Genomic DNA, 16,578 nt, shown 5'->3' with positions numbered 1-16,578 from the left:
AGCTAGCATCTTAAGCTGCTAAAGCTTCTCCTTGCACACCTCAGGACCCGACGAAGGTCCCCTGAGAAAGATAAGGTGTGTAAGGAGCAGCTCAGTGTGGCCTTTCTTCTTTTGTTTGTTTTAATTCTCAGACATTTGGAAACACTGTACTTTGGTAATACTTCAGTGGCTCATTTTTAGTGACCAGAAACACATTAGTATTCTGTACTTTGTGCACCCTCTCCCTGGATGGAAATGATCCAGATAATGGAATCCACTTTCTGCAATCCTGGATCCGACTAATCTGGCTGATTTTGTGCCAGTTAGATTTTCAGCCATGTTTACGGTTGTGTTCAGGAGTTTGCAAAAAGGTTTAGACAAGAGGTTAGTCTTTGATTGAGGATGATCCAGAATGTTTCATTAGTAGGATGTAACCCTATAGCATAGCATCTCGGTCCCGGTTCCGGAAGTATATTTCCCGTTCATTTTCTCCAGAGACATTTCAGAAACACGCAAGATAATATAGTTTTTGGTCTTGAACCGAACCATCCAACTACGAGATGAATCGTGACATCAAAAAAATGATTCAGAGCCAAAAAAATTTCTGAACCACGTTGTGCATCCTTTCATTTTGACTTTACCAGCTAGATTAAGACTGAAACCTACTCAACGCATGTGATTATTTTTTATCCCTTATTACATTTCTGTCACACCCATTCCTCTCCAGCAGGCCGGCCAGAGGAGGATGGGCTGGGCGCTGACCCTTAGGTATCGAGGTCTTTAGTCGGCACCCCACCACCAAAGACACCAACTTGTTCCCCATGACATTGGCTTTCCAACAATACAAAACATGATTACATTGTATTATGCACAACCTAAGATTCACACAATGCTCCGTTTTGCAACTGAGCACTGTCTCTATCACACCTGCTGACTCCCCGTCAGCACAGTAAACAGTCTGTTTTACTTTGGGAGTCTGATAAAAAGACTTCTGTGAACTGCCCTACACAATTATGGTTCTGTGGCATAATGTTATGTCACTGCCCAATGATTGTTTGTACTAGATTTAGATTCAATAAAAGCACATTGCAATCTTACTTCATAATCAGTGTCATGACTCATGTGCTATGTGTCTCACTGCCCAGTCCTTGCCCTTTTACTGTATGCTACTCGTCTATATAAGGAACAGTCTAGCCGCATTAAGGTATTACCCTAATCCATTTGGCCCTAGTTATCTTGATTAAGTGATCAAGGAGGTTAAGAAAGACAGTTAAGTACCTCAGAAGCTTGGAAAACCAAAGAGCCTGAAAGCACCTGAGAGGTATGTTATGATACTGCGTTTAATGGCATCCTGGAACTCTTAAGTGACAGACAGTCCTGTGATATAGGGATCTTTCTCCAGTTTACCCTTATATATGACAAACTCCGCTGCTTTATATTATATGCGTGGGTCTCAGGGTGACCAGAAGGTTCATAGGCTTTTTGCTGAAATGTTAAGACCGAGCGTGAAGGGGATCAAGCAATTTGCTCAGTGAGAATTTGCTGTGACAAGGTAAGTTCTATTGCCCTTCTGTCTCATGCCTAGCCTGTTTTATAGAGTTGACTAATTGCATTCTTAAAAGCAATGTTACGCAACTAAGTGTAAATGTGGAATTTATTTGGAAAAAAAGTTTTTTTACTGAGTGGTGTCAATGTACCTGAAATAGTCATTCTGAACAGGATTTAAAAATGATTGAATTGACTGTTAGATTGATCTCAAGAAAGCATCTGGTATATAATATATAATTATATATAATATAATATTTAAATAAAGTCGTTATATCAGTGCTTCCCTAACTCAGTCCTGGGACCCCCTGTGTATGCTGGTTTTTGTTCCTACCACAGTTGGGATTCCAGAATTTGAGCAAGCTGTCTTAATTAGGTGCTTTACTTGTTTAGAGGGATTACCCTCTTAACCCACATTATGTCAGAAATAGCTATGCATGCCATGATGAATACAGTTCCCATGTTCATACTGTGCTGAAATGCACCTGAGTATTCATTGGCAGCCTGGATGATTGTAAATACAACAATGCTTTGAACAGGCAAAATGTTCCTGGAAAGACAAAAGTAATGGTAATGCACATTTCAAGAATTTCACGTGATGCATAGATATTTATAAATACATGTTAATTTGCTAAATAGCCTGATCACAAATGAAGAACAATGAGAATTTGTCATGATAACCTTCTTTATGCCTTAAATTATGATGTCAAATCTTTACCATATGCTGCTATGCTACACAAGTCCTAATCCTCCTTACAAACCCCTTGTCAAGGCAAATACTATAATCAGATCTCCCTGAGTACTACACTGTTGGATATATTCTAAACCTCAGTAAACCTGCAGTTTTTAGTTTCTGTTTGCCTATAAACATTACACAATTTGATTGCAACACGAATGGAATTTGATATACAGCAATATGGTCTCAGAGAGATAAACAAGTTCAGTTTAATTGTAATGATGATGGAGTTCATATTGTCCTGTTATGCTAAACCAAAAGCATTGTAAATATGCTGAATATGCTTTAGAATACATCTTCAAAGAATTCATCAGAATACAACCCTGTTTAATTAATAGTTTTAATTAATAGTAAAGTACAGATGTCTTGCTGCTCTTTTGTGTATACACCAAGGGTTAACTGGAGAAGGATTGAGACCAATCACAGAGGTCAGGGTCAGAATGCTGATGAGAATCACTGCAGATTAGTCCAGCATTCCTGGTTTCTACACTGTCCACGAACTTGCTCTTCTCACGCTAGGTCGCAGATCTCATTACTTTGACATGCAGGAAGTTTGGATGTGGCCATTTTGTGGCCTACATTGTTAAATTCCAGACTGTTTCCATGACAGAGGGGGAAGCAAAGGATCATGGGATGTGGCGTCACAAAATCAAGCGAATTGCAGATGAAACCTTACAGAAGAGGTACTCAAAAATGTTTTGGTTTAGTTTGGAAATAATAGTTAAATATTGAGAAATACAATTAAACATTTTTTATGCTACTGTTCATACTGAAGTGAAAGTTATTTAGTACAATTTCTGTATATGGAAGTGATGTTAATGATATGACTGCAAGTCACTTTAATTTATTTGAAATATGTCTGATATTTTTATGCAATGATCTAACAACACTGCTTTTATTCTTCACATGCAAACATTAGGGAGTATGTCGGGCACAGGTATGGTCTGGGTGTTTGTCCTTCCATCTATGTTGCCTCATACGTTTATGTCTGTTTTTACACAACCATTGTTTGTGCATGTAAATGCTTGGCCATGTTTGTCAAAGAACAACATTTTCATGACATATTTATAACAAAATCCTTCTGAAACATTACTTTTATATGTTGAACAAGTCTGTCTCTAATGTGAAAGAGACAGACTTGTTCAACATAACATGTAATATTTCTTATAAAACTATACAACTGTAAACATTTTTGAAAGTGGAAGTGCTTATGCTATTTGTTACTTTTTCAATATTAGGTTGGGTATTTTTCAATATTGTCTTCCCAATTTCTATTCAAGATCGATAAATGAAAAAAATAGGTAAACTAACCTGATTTGTTGGTTCTTCTCCTCCATGGCATGCAGCTGCTACAGGTGAGGCTGCAGGACACTGTTCCTTGTGTTTTATTATTGTCTGAATATATGTTCATTCTTGATGATGCCTGTGTCACTGGATAATCCAAGTATGCTCCAATATGGGACACATTCCATGGAAGGGAGATTAATCCAATTACATTTAATGGGAAAAAATGTCTCTAATGACACAGCAGGGAACTAAGCCAACAACACTGATGTGAATGATTTGAAAATGAAAATCAGTTTAGACAATCTAGTCTGTTTTACATGTTTATCATGTGAAACACTTAAAGAATGTTTAAGAAGTGATCTTGGTCTTTAGGTGCACCCTGCACCTCAGTTCATGTTTGACAAAACTGTGCATCTTAATAAAATGCATATATTTGAAGTAATTGTATATGACACAGGTAAACCAAAGAAAACAAATACTATAGCGTTATGTTTAAATGACTTAAAAAAGTTTTTTAAGCAATTGGGTTCTTACAGGAGTATTTTAAATTGATAATTACATTACAAGTACATATTTATCTTGTGGTTTGGTGTGGCCTGATTGACACTTCACAAGGCCTTTAACAGATGAAATCTTTCAGATCTCCTGACTTACAATTCCACAAGCTGAAGTGTGCAAACAGATATGACTTTTTTACAACCAGGAGGTGCAGCCAGGCTGTGAGCCTGGCTTATCAGTATCTGCTACCAATCAAAAAGCTAGATACACAGATGATTCCTGTCTCCCTCCAGCAATGAGAGCTGCTGTGTTAATACAGCGATGGTACCGTCAGTATGTTGCTCGCATGGAAATGAAACGCAGATGTACCTGGAATATCTTCCAGTCTGTTGAGTATGCTGGGGAGCAGGACCAGATCAAGGTGAGTCCCACCTCCCGATGTGTGATAGTCCATAAATAAAATGGTCCTGTTTCATATGAATATATTTCCCATTACAGGCTTTATTATGAAAGCACAAAGGCTATGGCTCCTCACACTGCTACAGAGCATATGTTCCCTGATAGTTTGTGAACCACTGGGAGTTTGTAATGGGAGTTTGTAAGGGGTTTGTGAGATTGTGATGGAAAATTAAATGTCAAATCTTTCTTTTCAGTAGCAAGCAAAATGCTTTAAAATGAAATATTTTAAACACATACAATGACAACATGACAAGTTGTCAAGTAAAAGTAAAAAGAAATCAACAACAAAATTAGTAGTGGTTTTTATTTTTTTTCATAACATCATACGTTCATATATGATTAGCCTGTCAGTGTGGACAATAGCAAGTTTTCAGTCATTGCTCTGTTGCTAAACATGATCATCTGTAAAACCATGTAAAATCTCACAAAATCTCCTAGAAGGTCCAAACCATCCATAAACAACACCAAAGTATGAAAAAGCTGAAAACTTTATTTCAAAGATTTATTATTGCATGTCAGGTTTCGTCATAAAATCCAGTGTTAGTTAAATTGGTATAAAATTTGGCCTGAAATTCAAATGAAAACTGTTACAACAGAAGAGTAGTTTACAGGAATCTAAATACCATTTTCACTTTTTCTGACACAGTTGTACAATTTCCTGGGCTACCTTGTGGATAACTTCACACCAGCTAGCAGTGAACGTAAGGCCTTCCTCATGATGGCTTAATACGACTGACCTCATTATTTAATGCATGTGTGGAGAGTAATTTGTGAAACATTCATCTCTCAGGAAATCTGATCTCCCACATCTTCAGGGAAAATGAAGTGTGTCGTGACATGGAGTGGGAAAGGTACTTCTGCTACAAGAACATTGAGGTGCCAGAACTCTACTCAGGACCTCACCTGACCTTCCCCCTCACTGTGGCTCAGGCAGATTCATTGGTGGAGGCCTTCAAGAACAAAAAAGTAGGTGTCCCTAAAGGCTCTACTCTCTTTGATGCCACCAACACCATTCTAAAATGGAATGATCATAATTCATCATCACTCATAAAAAATACAAACAATATGTAGTTTAAAGTGTATCTTCCACTCCCAATGTCTGTGGTTCTTAATTCTGTTGTCTTAAAAGTGGTCTTGTATATAGTTTGTGCAATATTTTTTTCTTTATCATCTCAGTCAAACTAAAAATGTCATATGGATCCAATAATGAAAAACCCTTAAACCCTTAAATCCTCATTTTTCCTGTCTGTTTCTCCCAGTAGCAGCTCCATTCTCGCTATGTCCTCCAGCTTCTGCTGGAAACGTGGAAACTGTTGCGGACCCTGCCAAACATCAGCCGGATTTCCACCTGTAACAGCAAAGAGATAACCATTTGCGGTGAGATCAGGGCTTATCTTATTGGCTGCCTTGTTACAGGTTTTATTTCATTTTTTATGAAGCAGTATTATAACTCAGCTAAATCTGCATTATGCTGTTTCATCAATTTACACTGAAGATGCATAATGTTCCCTTCGAAATAACCAGAATTAACTGATTGCATATATTTAACTATATTTAAAAATGTCTGTTTAATTAATCTTCTCAGGGGATTTACATGGACAACTGGAAGACTTGCTGTTAATATTTTATAAGGTGGGTAATATAAGTGAAATGATACCTTACATTAAAAACATGTTGCATCTGCTCTAAAGCCAGATATAAGCAAAAACACTGATCTGACTCTTTGTTCAATGCTTTAGAATGGCATGCCATCGATGGAAAGGCCGTATGTTTTCAATGGTGACTTTGTGGATCGAGGGACGGATTCCATTGAGATTCTTCTCATCCTATTTTCTTTCTTACTGGTGTATCCCAATGATGTTCATCTCAACAGGGGAAACCATGAGGACCACATAGTTAACCTCAGGTAGCATGACTTAAAAGACTTGGAATGCATTCAAATGTTTTGTATTTTCAAATGAAGAAATTTAGAAATTTGTTTAGAACATTTTTTTTTCTAGGTATGGCTTTACCAAGGAAGTGCTGGGAAAGTATAGGGTAGGTCTAAATTCTTACTTTTGCATTTTTTAAAGGAGAATTTTACCCATGTCAGATTTTTAAGATGTTGTTGTAATTTTAATGCAATGATTTATCCATTTTTTCTGATATATGAAGTGTTGAAAATAACATTTGCTCTGCCCTCAGTAAAGCTTCAATCTCAACAGAAGTATTTATGAAATTAAAAAGCCAGTCATTCACACACAAATCATGTACCCTTGTAAAACACAAGTCCTTGAATCTATCTGTGTACTGAATTAACAGCTAAATGTAAAGGTAATATCTTGAAGTTAAATTATATTGTGTGAAGTTTAAAGTTAAATTAAAGTTAATTGAAAGTTAATACAAACGTGTTATGTGTTAATACAAGCATGCTATGTGATAAATATTTGTAATTTTCTTTTTAAATAAATTTTTATGCAATGGTTTCTTGAAACCTCCACCAGAGACTTCAAAATTCCCACCATTTGGAGAAATCTCCAAAAGTAACACAAATGGAATTTGTATTTTGTCCTAATTAATAGTATTTTTGAGACTTACATGAGTTAAATTCTGCTGTGCAGTCTGCTTTTGAGTTATATTATTGTATTTACATTAGTATATTAGTTATATTTGAGTTATATTATTGTATTTCTTTGCTTTCAACCACAAATGCATGATTGCCCCTATAGCAGCCATTGTAAAGCCAGCAGATTTTTGGCTGGAAACTTGTATAAATATCCAGAATACCCATCACCATATATGAGACTGGGCCAGTAAACAACATACCCTGAAGCTGAACTAATATTACAAACTCCTTAAAGTGAACTCTCCATTTAAAGGGAGTTCCACTGCAGATACTTTCATATGAAACGTGGGTCAAACCTGGATGCTAATGGGATCCAGAGTATTCTTTACAGCAGAGCTTCATCTGGCTGCCAGCTGTCCTCCAGTTCCTCTCCTGCTGAGGGTCAGCTGCTTTAAAGAGCTTTTCTGCAGACACATTCGCTCCTGGCTCTCCTGCCAAGGAGATTATTTAAATTTTCCCTTTAAAATTATACACGTAATTTCTGATGCTGACATTCAGTTAATTATTTTTTTGTTCAAAATCATAGTCATGTCAGGAGATGAAAACCATGAAAATAAAACTTAATTCAAAATAGCATGCCAGTACAACAGCTAGCCTTACAAGGGCTCAAGTCATACAAACAATCAAGCTTATGGAATGGGTTCACAATTGTTAATATTACAATAAAAACAACTCTCAATTGTTCTCACTTTCATAATTACTGGAACCATTCAATGAGAGCAGGTTTTCAGGTACGTAACTATCTTTTTACTACCCCTCAGCTCCATGGGAAAAGAATTCTAAAACTAATCCACAAGATCTTCAGCTGGTTGCCACTGGCAACAGTCATTGACCAAAAAGTTCTGATTCTGCACGGAGGGATCTCTGACACCACCGACCTCAGTATTATCTCCAAAGTTGACAGACACAGAGTAAGTTCCCCATTTTTATTTTATTCCACAAGAATTGCTCTTACCTGTAAATGGGGTCAATCTGGAAACATTGAAAAGGCACAGTGTCCTAAATTAGGATTAATGATGTTCCTGGGTTTGGTATCTCAGTATATCTCAGCACTGAGGCCTCCTAAGAAGAAGCTGCTGCAATCTGATGGACAGGCGTCTATAGACTGTGATCTGGAGGAGGACATGTGGGCCCCCAGGGACAGCCCTGTCACCTGGAGCTGGACTTCCCTGACCTCGCACAATCCCTTTGGCTCACGAAACAGCTTCCAGCGTCGCTCGCTCCAAGATTTCTCTGACAGGCTGAAATGCTCAGAGGAGAAAGACCTGGAGGAACTGCGTCGGCAAGCAAAATTTACCCAATCCTACAGAGATCTCCCCCAGTCCCTCAGCTTCAGCTTCAGTCCTTACTCTTCTGAGCATGATGATACCAACACTGATGAGTGGAAACAGGTAAGTAGGTAAAGAGCTAATCATCTCTCAAATCCAAAGGGATTTGATTCAACCTGTAGAGAAAAGTGTAATTCATTTTGGTTGACCTCACACAGTTGTGATGTGATTTATCAATCCAGTTGTGTAACTGATATTTCCTGCAGGAGTTTTCTGCTGCATATGATCATTAGCCATGCATCTGTTATCATGAAGTTATGTGTCCTTAGATTGTGAATTTGCAATTTTTTATAAAAAGCCTTTGGAGAAAATAAAAGGGTGAATGATTAAATAATTTCTGACCAGCAGGTATGGAACTGGATAAAATCATGTGATAGCATTTTTGCTGACACATACCTATTATATATCTAGCCCATTTTTAAGAGCAATTGACTTCATCCAATATAAATTCACAGCAAAATTCTAATGTAATTCAACTGGCACAATATAGATTGTGGACATTCTGTGGAGTGACCCCATACCCCAGGACGGCTGCATTCCTAATGAAGTGCGAGGGGGGGGCTGTTACTGGGGTCCAGATGTGACCGATGAGGTGCTGAACAAGCACAACCTGCAGCTGCTCATTCGGTCCCATGAATGCAAACAGGAGGGTTACGAGTTCTGCCACAATCGCAAGGTGAGGATACGTCATGAAAGCCAGCTTCTGCACACTGTCACAGTGAGATGGATATTTTGAAATGTGATATCCCTTTGTGATATCCCTTTATTGACCCAATGTTAGCTTTGTTATCATTTACACCCGGGGTCTATACTCCTTGTCTCAGAGAGTTTTTGTATTCGATGCAGTGTGTACTGAGTTCTGTGTTGTTGTTTTGCATATGAACAGGTCGTGACCCTTTTTTCTGCCTCCAACTACTATGAGGTGGGCAGCAACAGAGGTGCCTATATCAGAATGGGGCCTGACACAGTGCCTCGCTTCTTTCAGTACCGGGCCAGCAGTCTGACCCGATCACTAAGCCTGAGACAAAGGTAAAATATGAAACAATAAGGCATATTTAGCTATAAGGCCATATGCAGTATTCCCCTATACATATACGGTTGAGTAGTTGCTCCCAAAGTTGGTCCTGGGACCCCCCTGTGTATGCTGTACCAATACCAGAATTTTAACAAGCTGTTCATTTTTCTTAATTAGGTGCTTTTCATGTTTAGAGGGATTATTAACCCTCTTACACCACATCATGCCAGAAATCGCTGAGCATGCCATAATAAAACCCCCTGTTAATATTGTGCTTTTTTTGATGTTGTCAACAATTGCCTAAAAACAAGTAACAATTTGTTGTGATCAAATGAAAGACGGGTTAATAGGCTCCTCGTTATGTTGTTGAAAATGTGTTTAGTTTCTTTAATTATTTTTTCTCTTGATTCAGTCTTTAAATTAAAAAGTTTTATGCAGTTGTTTGCAATATAGCATAATAAGCACAATAAAAATACTCAACAGCAGGTAAGGGTGTGGCAGTAAGTGCGTGCCGGTAAGGGTGTGGCAGTAAGAGTGTGGCAGTAAGGGTGTGGCAGTAAGTGCGTGCCGGTAAGGGTGTGCCGGTAAGGGTGTGGCAGTAAGAGTGTGCCAGTAAGGGTACTCTGGGGATTCTTTGTGGTTAAAAGCTTGTTTTGCTGATGTTACAGTGTGGGCCGCACAGAACACTCTGCCCTGAGGGTTCTGAGGGAACAGCTGATCGCACACAGGTCAGACCTCATCAGAGAATTCCAGGAGTATGACCCAGAGAACAGAGGTACTCTGTCGCAACCACACCTGTATTAATCTACTCCTTATGCTACTCATTTTAATATTAATATTACTATTTGAAACAACCTGCATCAAGAATCACATATCACAGATTATGAAGCCAAAGAAGTTGGTTCAGGAGGTATTTGGTAAAAGTTTTGTCTGAATGTTGCAGTTATATGAAAAATTGATTTTAAAATCAGACTCATTTGACTTCATCAGAAATCAATCAATTCCACACCAGTAAACTGAATATTTTATGGTTTTGGACATAAATACATATGAAGAAAAGTCCTTGCTCTTGCTTTCAGAAGACTGTTTGGCACTATCTAGTGGTCTAGTATTACAACTTTCACTGGATGTGAGTAACTGAGCTTTTGCAAAGTATGCATCAGAAGAACCAGAACAACTAACAAATAAGTGGGAGATAATGGGATAATTGTTGGTAAGGGCTGGAAAATCCAACCCAAAAACAACAATATAAGTGAAAGATAATGGTGACTAAGTCCAAAAAGATTAATGGGCACCTTGCATGTCATCTTGCCCACTGCACTGACTTGCAGCACACAGTTATAACCCTCACCCCTCACCCTCACCCTCACCCTCACCCTAACCCTAACCCTAACCCTAACCCTAACTCTAACTCTAACCCTCACCCTCACCACTGGGCAAGCTGCTGAGATTCAATAAAACATTCTGTGGGAATCAATAACCAAATGGATTACAATCAAAGGAATGCTGAACTGATTTAATTCCTTTCTAGAGCAATTACGAAAGTATTTGGTTGTTACATGTTATTAAAAGGAACACATTATGTGTCTTGTTAATTTTAGTAAATAGTGCTTACTAGAAGGTGACTTTTTTAAATCATTTTAAATAATGTGAAAACATTGGTAACCCCTTCATGTTGACCACTAGAGGACCTATGTGGCCCATTCAGTTTAATTAAATTTGCAGTGCACCAGCAAGTATTATTCTGTTTTGCAGTATTTTATAGGAAATTCAGAAAAATGAAAATGCCAAAATCTTGGTGCCACATATTTTATAGTCTAAAATCAACTATAATATCATAGTCTGCATTTTGTCCTGTGCAGACCTTGGTGCTGGATACGCTCTTACTTTTCTTCAGAAGATATATCAATTTCTCCACATCTGAGTTATTTTAACTGTACATTTTAAGCTCTGCATCATATGCAAAATGTGATTAGTAGGCTGTCTGTGTCACTGATTGGGCAATTGGCAGTAGCCTTAGTAAATAAGACGTTGGTTTTGTGCAGACTGTGTACACACATGCAGACTGCGTACACACATTTTGACCTGCAGGTTTCATGTATGTTAATCAGGCCCTGAGAGTCTGCACTTTAACCACATTAATTATTTGATTACAAATCAAATTATGGAGTACAGAGTCAAATCAAGAAAAATGTGTATTGATCCAAAACATCATGCTTTTCAAATGCATGTTAAATACTTACTCCATTCCTACAATCTAAAGTCACAAGACATAAGAGCATACCATTTTAAAAGTGTTTATACTGTATTTTTATCATTTCAGCCCTGCAGGCCATCAGTTCCCCTTTCTCGCTTTCTCACTTGTCACAGGTGTGATCAGCCAGAGCGACTGGGCCCTGGCGGTGGAGAAGATCCTGCGGCTGAACCTGCCCTGGCGAGTGCTGCGGCCTCAGCTGATGAGCTGTCCGCCAGATGGCCTGCTGGATTACCTGGCCTGGTTCTCCGATCTCTCCATCAAAGAGCCGGACAATGAGGTGAGAAATAAATCCTCTACCTGTTCTTGCGCTGAGTGAACTGTAATAGAAACAGGTTGTCTGTGCAATCAGGCTGATGCTGTAGCTCCCACAGACAGCTCATGTGAAATTTTTGAATATTCTTTTGAGCTAATTAACGGTGGCCTTCTTTTTCAGCACATAGACCAGAATTTGCTAGAGACTGTGTACAGACATCGTTCGACCCTAGAGACCATCTTCAGAATAGTGGACGCAAACAATTCTGGTGAGAACACAGATATAACTCAGATGTTGATTTAAATCTTACTAGCCGGACAGAGAATGCATTGGAGTTGAAGGTACTTTACTTTTGTTCAGTAAATATTCAATTACATGCAAAAATATAAGTTACAAAAGGTAACAGATTATGGCATTAAGTTCAATATCTTAGAATTAAGCAAATCTTAATGAACCATTTCTGAAAATATTTTAGCTTTTAGGAGTGAATTGTTTTGTGACAGTCATAAACATATGAGAAAATGTCTTCCAGGGCCAAGTGTAGAAAGCTAAAATAACACTGAAGTAATCGGTATAGTCCTGACCTGCTCCTACAACCTGCTCTTTAATGGCCTTAAATCAGTTTCCTTCTGTGCTCTGTCTATCACCTCTATTCAGTGTAGCATGTTAACAGGAACAGGATCTTTGCCAGATTGAAATGGAACTAACTAGCGATGCCATCTTCAAATCAAAAGTGCTAGCACGTAAAATTGGCTGGGTATAAGCCCACAAAGTTTCAATGAAACTGCCTGCCTGCACATCAGCCAAACCCACACCCGTGTCTCTTTTAGGTGTCATCTCTTTTGAGGATTTCCGCCAAACGTGGAAACTGCTTGGCTCCTTCCTTCAGATGGAAATCAGTGATGAGGTCATCTCCAACCTGGCCATCAGTATTGATTCCAATAATGATGGGAGCATTGACATCAATGAGTTCATGGAATCCTTCCGTCTGGTGGACATGAATAGACTAGAGAGGGGGCAGAGCATGTTCCTGATTCCTCCCTCAGCACTGCCTGAGGAGGAACACCAGTCTGAGGGATTCGCGCCTGAAGAACCACCACCAGAAGAACCCCAACATGTGGAACCTCTATTTAAGACACCTCCATGAGAGGAACCCCAGTCTAAAACATGACCTCACTTGTATTGAACATCACTGAGCAAACTATATTATAATTTTTCTAAAATGAAAAGGGAAAATTAACCTTGGAATGTAAGTTTAACATTGTCAGGGATTCAATTGGCATCAATTTCGAGAAGAAAGTATAAGGTGCAATTGTAACTGTTCTAACCAAATTGCACTTTTTTCTCTTCACTCTGGATAACTTCATTGCCTGCACATTGTTGGAGCTGTAAATATCACAGACTTCAAATAGCAGCTGGAAAGACATTATAACAGCAGCCTAACCCTAACCTTCACCCTAACCCTAACCTGGGACACAGGACAGTGCTGGGACCAGGCCTGTGACCAGGCCATGTCATGAGATAAACAGAGCATGGTCTGTTTTGGTAAAAGGAGGTAATAATACATTTATAGATATGTACTCTATGCCTGCATAACTGTCAGGGTCACAGAGAGGACACTGGCCTCCTTAGAAAGGGCTTGAGTACATTCTGCAGGGGAGTTGATGGGTGTGATGTGCAATTCTACTGATAAAACTACTGCTTATCAGCTGAAAGGTTCCTTTACAAATTATACTGTCAGCAGCAAAAATTCAAATAATTTGCTATAACTTTTGCAGCAAACAAAACAGTTCACTGTGAAATCTTGCCCCTAGCTTGATACCCTTCTTCCTTTCATGAATAATTTCTGACTCAGGCAGTCACATATGGCAAACGGTACATAAGCAATGTGAAATGCTGAATGAATGTATTATATCCACACACTTAACATACAGTATGCAATTAATCATATTTTTAATACATGATACATTTACTATGTATTAAAAAAAGACCAGTACAGAGTAACCTGGGAAGATGATGCACACACAGACTTTTGAAACTGGAGACCAGAAGACATACACAGTACATAAACAGGGGGTCTAGTAATGTCACAGTAGATATGTACAACCAAATTACTATTCAGGTGATACTCTGAAGAGGTTAGGTTTGAGACTGAAGGTTCCAACAAAGGGAGAAGAACAGACAAAAGAACTCCTTTCCTGGGAGAAGCATAATCCCAGTCTGTGCACTGAAGTGATGTTAGAGAGGAGAGGACAGCGGAATAAGACACAATCAAGCCATGGCTCCCTGCTGCTCATGCTGACCTGTCGCCATTTCTCTCAGGGAATGTGCTGGTCCTCGTGGCGGAGGGGGTGTGGCCTGCTGATGGGGCGTGGCCTGCTAAGTGGACACAACTGTCCGGTGCTGTAGAACCAGCTGTGGCAAAAGGAGAACTGGAAAAGTTCATTTCTTGTATTCCTTAATTAAGCCCTATCACACGAGAGGAAGTGTTGTTATACTACGTACTGTGATTCAGTCATAGGCACGGCCAGTCAAAAATGCATTTTTTCAACAATGTACGAATGCATCAATTAAACATTACAGTAAAAAGTTCCAGTGCTATATTGTTTATCAACACTCATGAAATGCTTCTTGTCCAATCAAATTACTTGACCAGAACTAACTGTTGTATAAACGTATAAATAAAATTTAGGGGACGAGTATGGTTAGGCCCATTATTTTGTTGGCAAATTAAATGATGCAATGAAACTCTTGAAGCTAGGTCCTCTATCACCTCTCAGAAGAGGACCTTGACTGGAAAATACTCAACTTGGTGTGCCATAGAAAATGTCTGTTAGGGGATGAAAGAGCCAACAATGTTTTAAATGGAAATGGCCTGTGGGTGGTATATAAAGCAAAACTATAAAACAAAACTAGTCATTAGAAGGTCTCTTGCTTTTTCTGTATATTTTACAATTTCTGTATATACAGCGGTTGTTACCCATTGTTTTGGAGAATCCCCAACTGAATAACCAGCTTTTTTCAAAATGGTTGATCAAATTAGATCGAGAATGTGCCAGACTACCATCAGTTCTAAATTGAAGTTTCTAATTTATGAAATGCTTTATTTCATTGCCATGTTTGTACTGTGACAGTTAGGAAGGCCTGACACACATACTCTCACACACAAACACACACATGCACTTTTTTTGTTTTCTTTTGGAAAAGTGCGGTGAACACAATGACACAACACAAACTGCCACTTTCCTTCCTTAGTTTCCTTAGTTATGGGATAAAGGGTGTGACCACACCCTATAGGAGGGCAAAGAGGGGTGGAAAATAAGATTTGGTCAGAGAAGTAGAACTAGAGGACATAAAAATTATGTTTTGGTTTTTACATTACATTACAGGCATTTAGCAGATGCTCTTATCCAGAGCGGCTTACACAACATTCTACATAGCATTTACATTGCATCCATTTATACAGCTGGATATATGTTCAAGCAAGGAATCAAACTTGTGACCTTTAGGTTGTAAGACTTGTTCCTTACGCATTATATTACAGTGCCACCCAATGTTCTGGATCGTTTGACTAATTGTACATTCAGAAAGAGTACCATATTATTTTAATAAAACCATATTTTGTGGATGCTGGTGTTTTTGTTTTATCGTTGAGTATGAGAGAGGTTCCCTGCAACTCTAATTCAAACAATGGCAGAAGACAACATTTTTGTATATTCTTTTGTGGAGGAAGGTCACAACCTGGTTAATTCTTAGTGTTACCTTCCTGTGTTCCCTGCAAAGTCATTTTCCTTGGCTCAGTGTCCCTGCTACAATCATCATTTCCAGTATGTTATCAGGTACACCAGACAACTTCATCAATTTTTGTTGTGCCATGGCCTTGGGATGTTTATGTTCAGTTGCAGGCCAGGAACTGAGTAAATCAATACTCTTCTAGCCAAGTGGCCTGCGTCAAGCTGAGACAAATATCAGCGACACCATATAAACCAATGGTCAGCAACGTATTTATATCTAAGGCACAACGGTGTGCCTATAACACACACTAACATAAGATGTGATTCTTTGCCTTGCTTATAATTTAATCATGCTGGAGACAATCTCTCTCTTTCTGAAATATTTATACAAATAAACTATGATAAAATAAAGTACATGCTTGTAATTCGATCTAGTTAGGATTCCCATACAGTAGTTATAACACAGTATTGAAAAGATTTTAAAAGTTTTCTGGTTTCCTCATTCTCAGAAAATTAGGGTTACTGATGCCATGTTACATACCAAGCTTTTAGCCATTAAAATGTTAATGCAGAATTTTATAAATGCTAATTTTCATAACACATTGCACACACATACTTGAGTTAGCCTGCAAAAACTGATGTATGTAAACCTGTATAAAATGTTAATGAATAAACTATTCATGTTTCATATGGCCGAGTGTACTGAGGTAAGCTACATTAAGACATAGAACCCTGTTCTAACGATCATGCACAACTATCAAATGCCAGCCGTAACTGAATTTAGCTAATTTCATGAAACCATGGTTTAGCACAGCTACAGAGCAGCTGTAAAAGAGTCTGGTGCTATAGGAATAAATTAACTGTGTGGTGGATATTTCTTTA

The 16,578-nt window shown here is 38.5% G+C and overlaps 1 protein-coding gene across 2 annotated transcripts; it reads left to right on the top strand.

Annotated features, from left to right (window-relative positions):
- Positions 1-38: 38 nt before the first annotated feature.
- ppef2a (protein phosphatase with EF-hand domain 2a) lies at positions 39-15,590 on the top strand. 2 transcript variants are annotated; one of them, XM_064297476.1, is made up of 18 exons: positions 39-1,531; positions 2,871-2,943; positions 3,180-3,615; positions 4,339-4,466; positions 5,151-5,205; positions 5,295-5,470; positions 5,767-5,881; positions 6,090-6,136; positions 6,244-6,410; positions 6,505-6,541; positions 7,871-8,020; positions 8,150-8,500; positions 8,928-9,113; positions 9,324-9,466; positions 10,121-10,227; positions 11,823-11,986; positions 12,143-12,230; positions 12,793-15,590. In XM_064297476.1, the coding sequence occupies exons 4-18, from the start codon at positions 4,341-4,343 to the stop codon at positions 13,107-13,109; spliced, it is 2,229 nt and encodes a 742-aa protein (XP_064153546.1). In that variant the 5' UTR covers positions 39-1,531; positions 2,871-2,943; positions 3,180-3,615; positions 4,339-4,340; the 3' UTR covers positions 13,110-15,590. The 2 variants fall into 2 exon arrangements, with proteins under 2 accessions (XP_064153546.1, XP_064153547.1); XM_064297477.1 differs by lacking the exons at positions 39-1,531; positions 2,871-2,943; positions 3,180-3,615 and having other exon boundaries at positions 4,432-4,466; positions 5,320-5,470.
- The last annotated feature ends 988 nt before the right edge of the window (positions 15,591-16,578 follow it).

The sequence above is a fragment of the Anguilla rostrata genome, chromosome 10 (assembly GCF_018555375.3).
Source record: "Anguilla rostrata isolate EN2019 chromosome 10, ASM1855537v3, whole genome shotgun sequence".
NCBI lineage: Eukaryota > Metazoa > Chordata > Actinopteri > Anguilliformes > Anguillidae > Anguilla > Anguilla rostrata.
The sequence above is the reverse complement of the archived record's forward strand: the minus strand, read 5'-3'. Positions and strand labels throughout refer to the sequence as shown.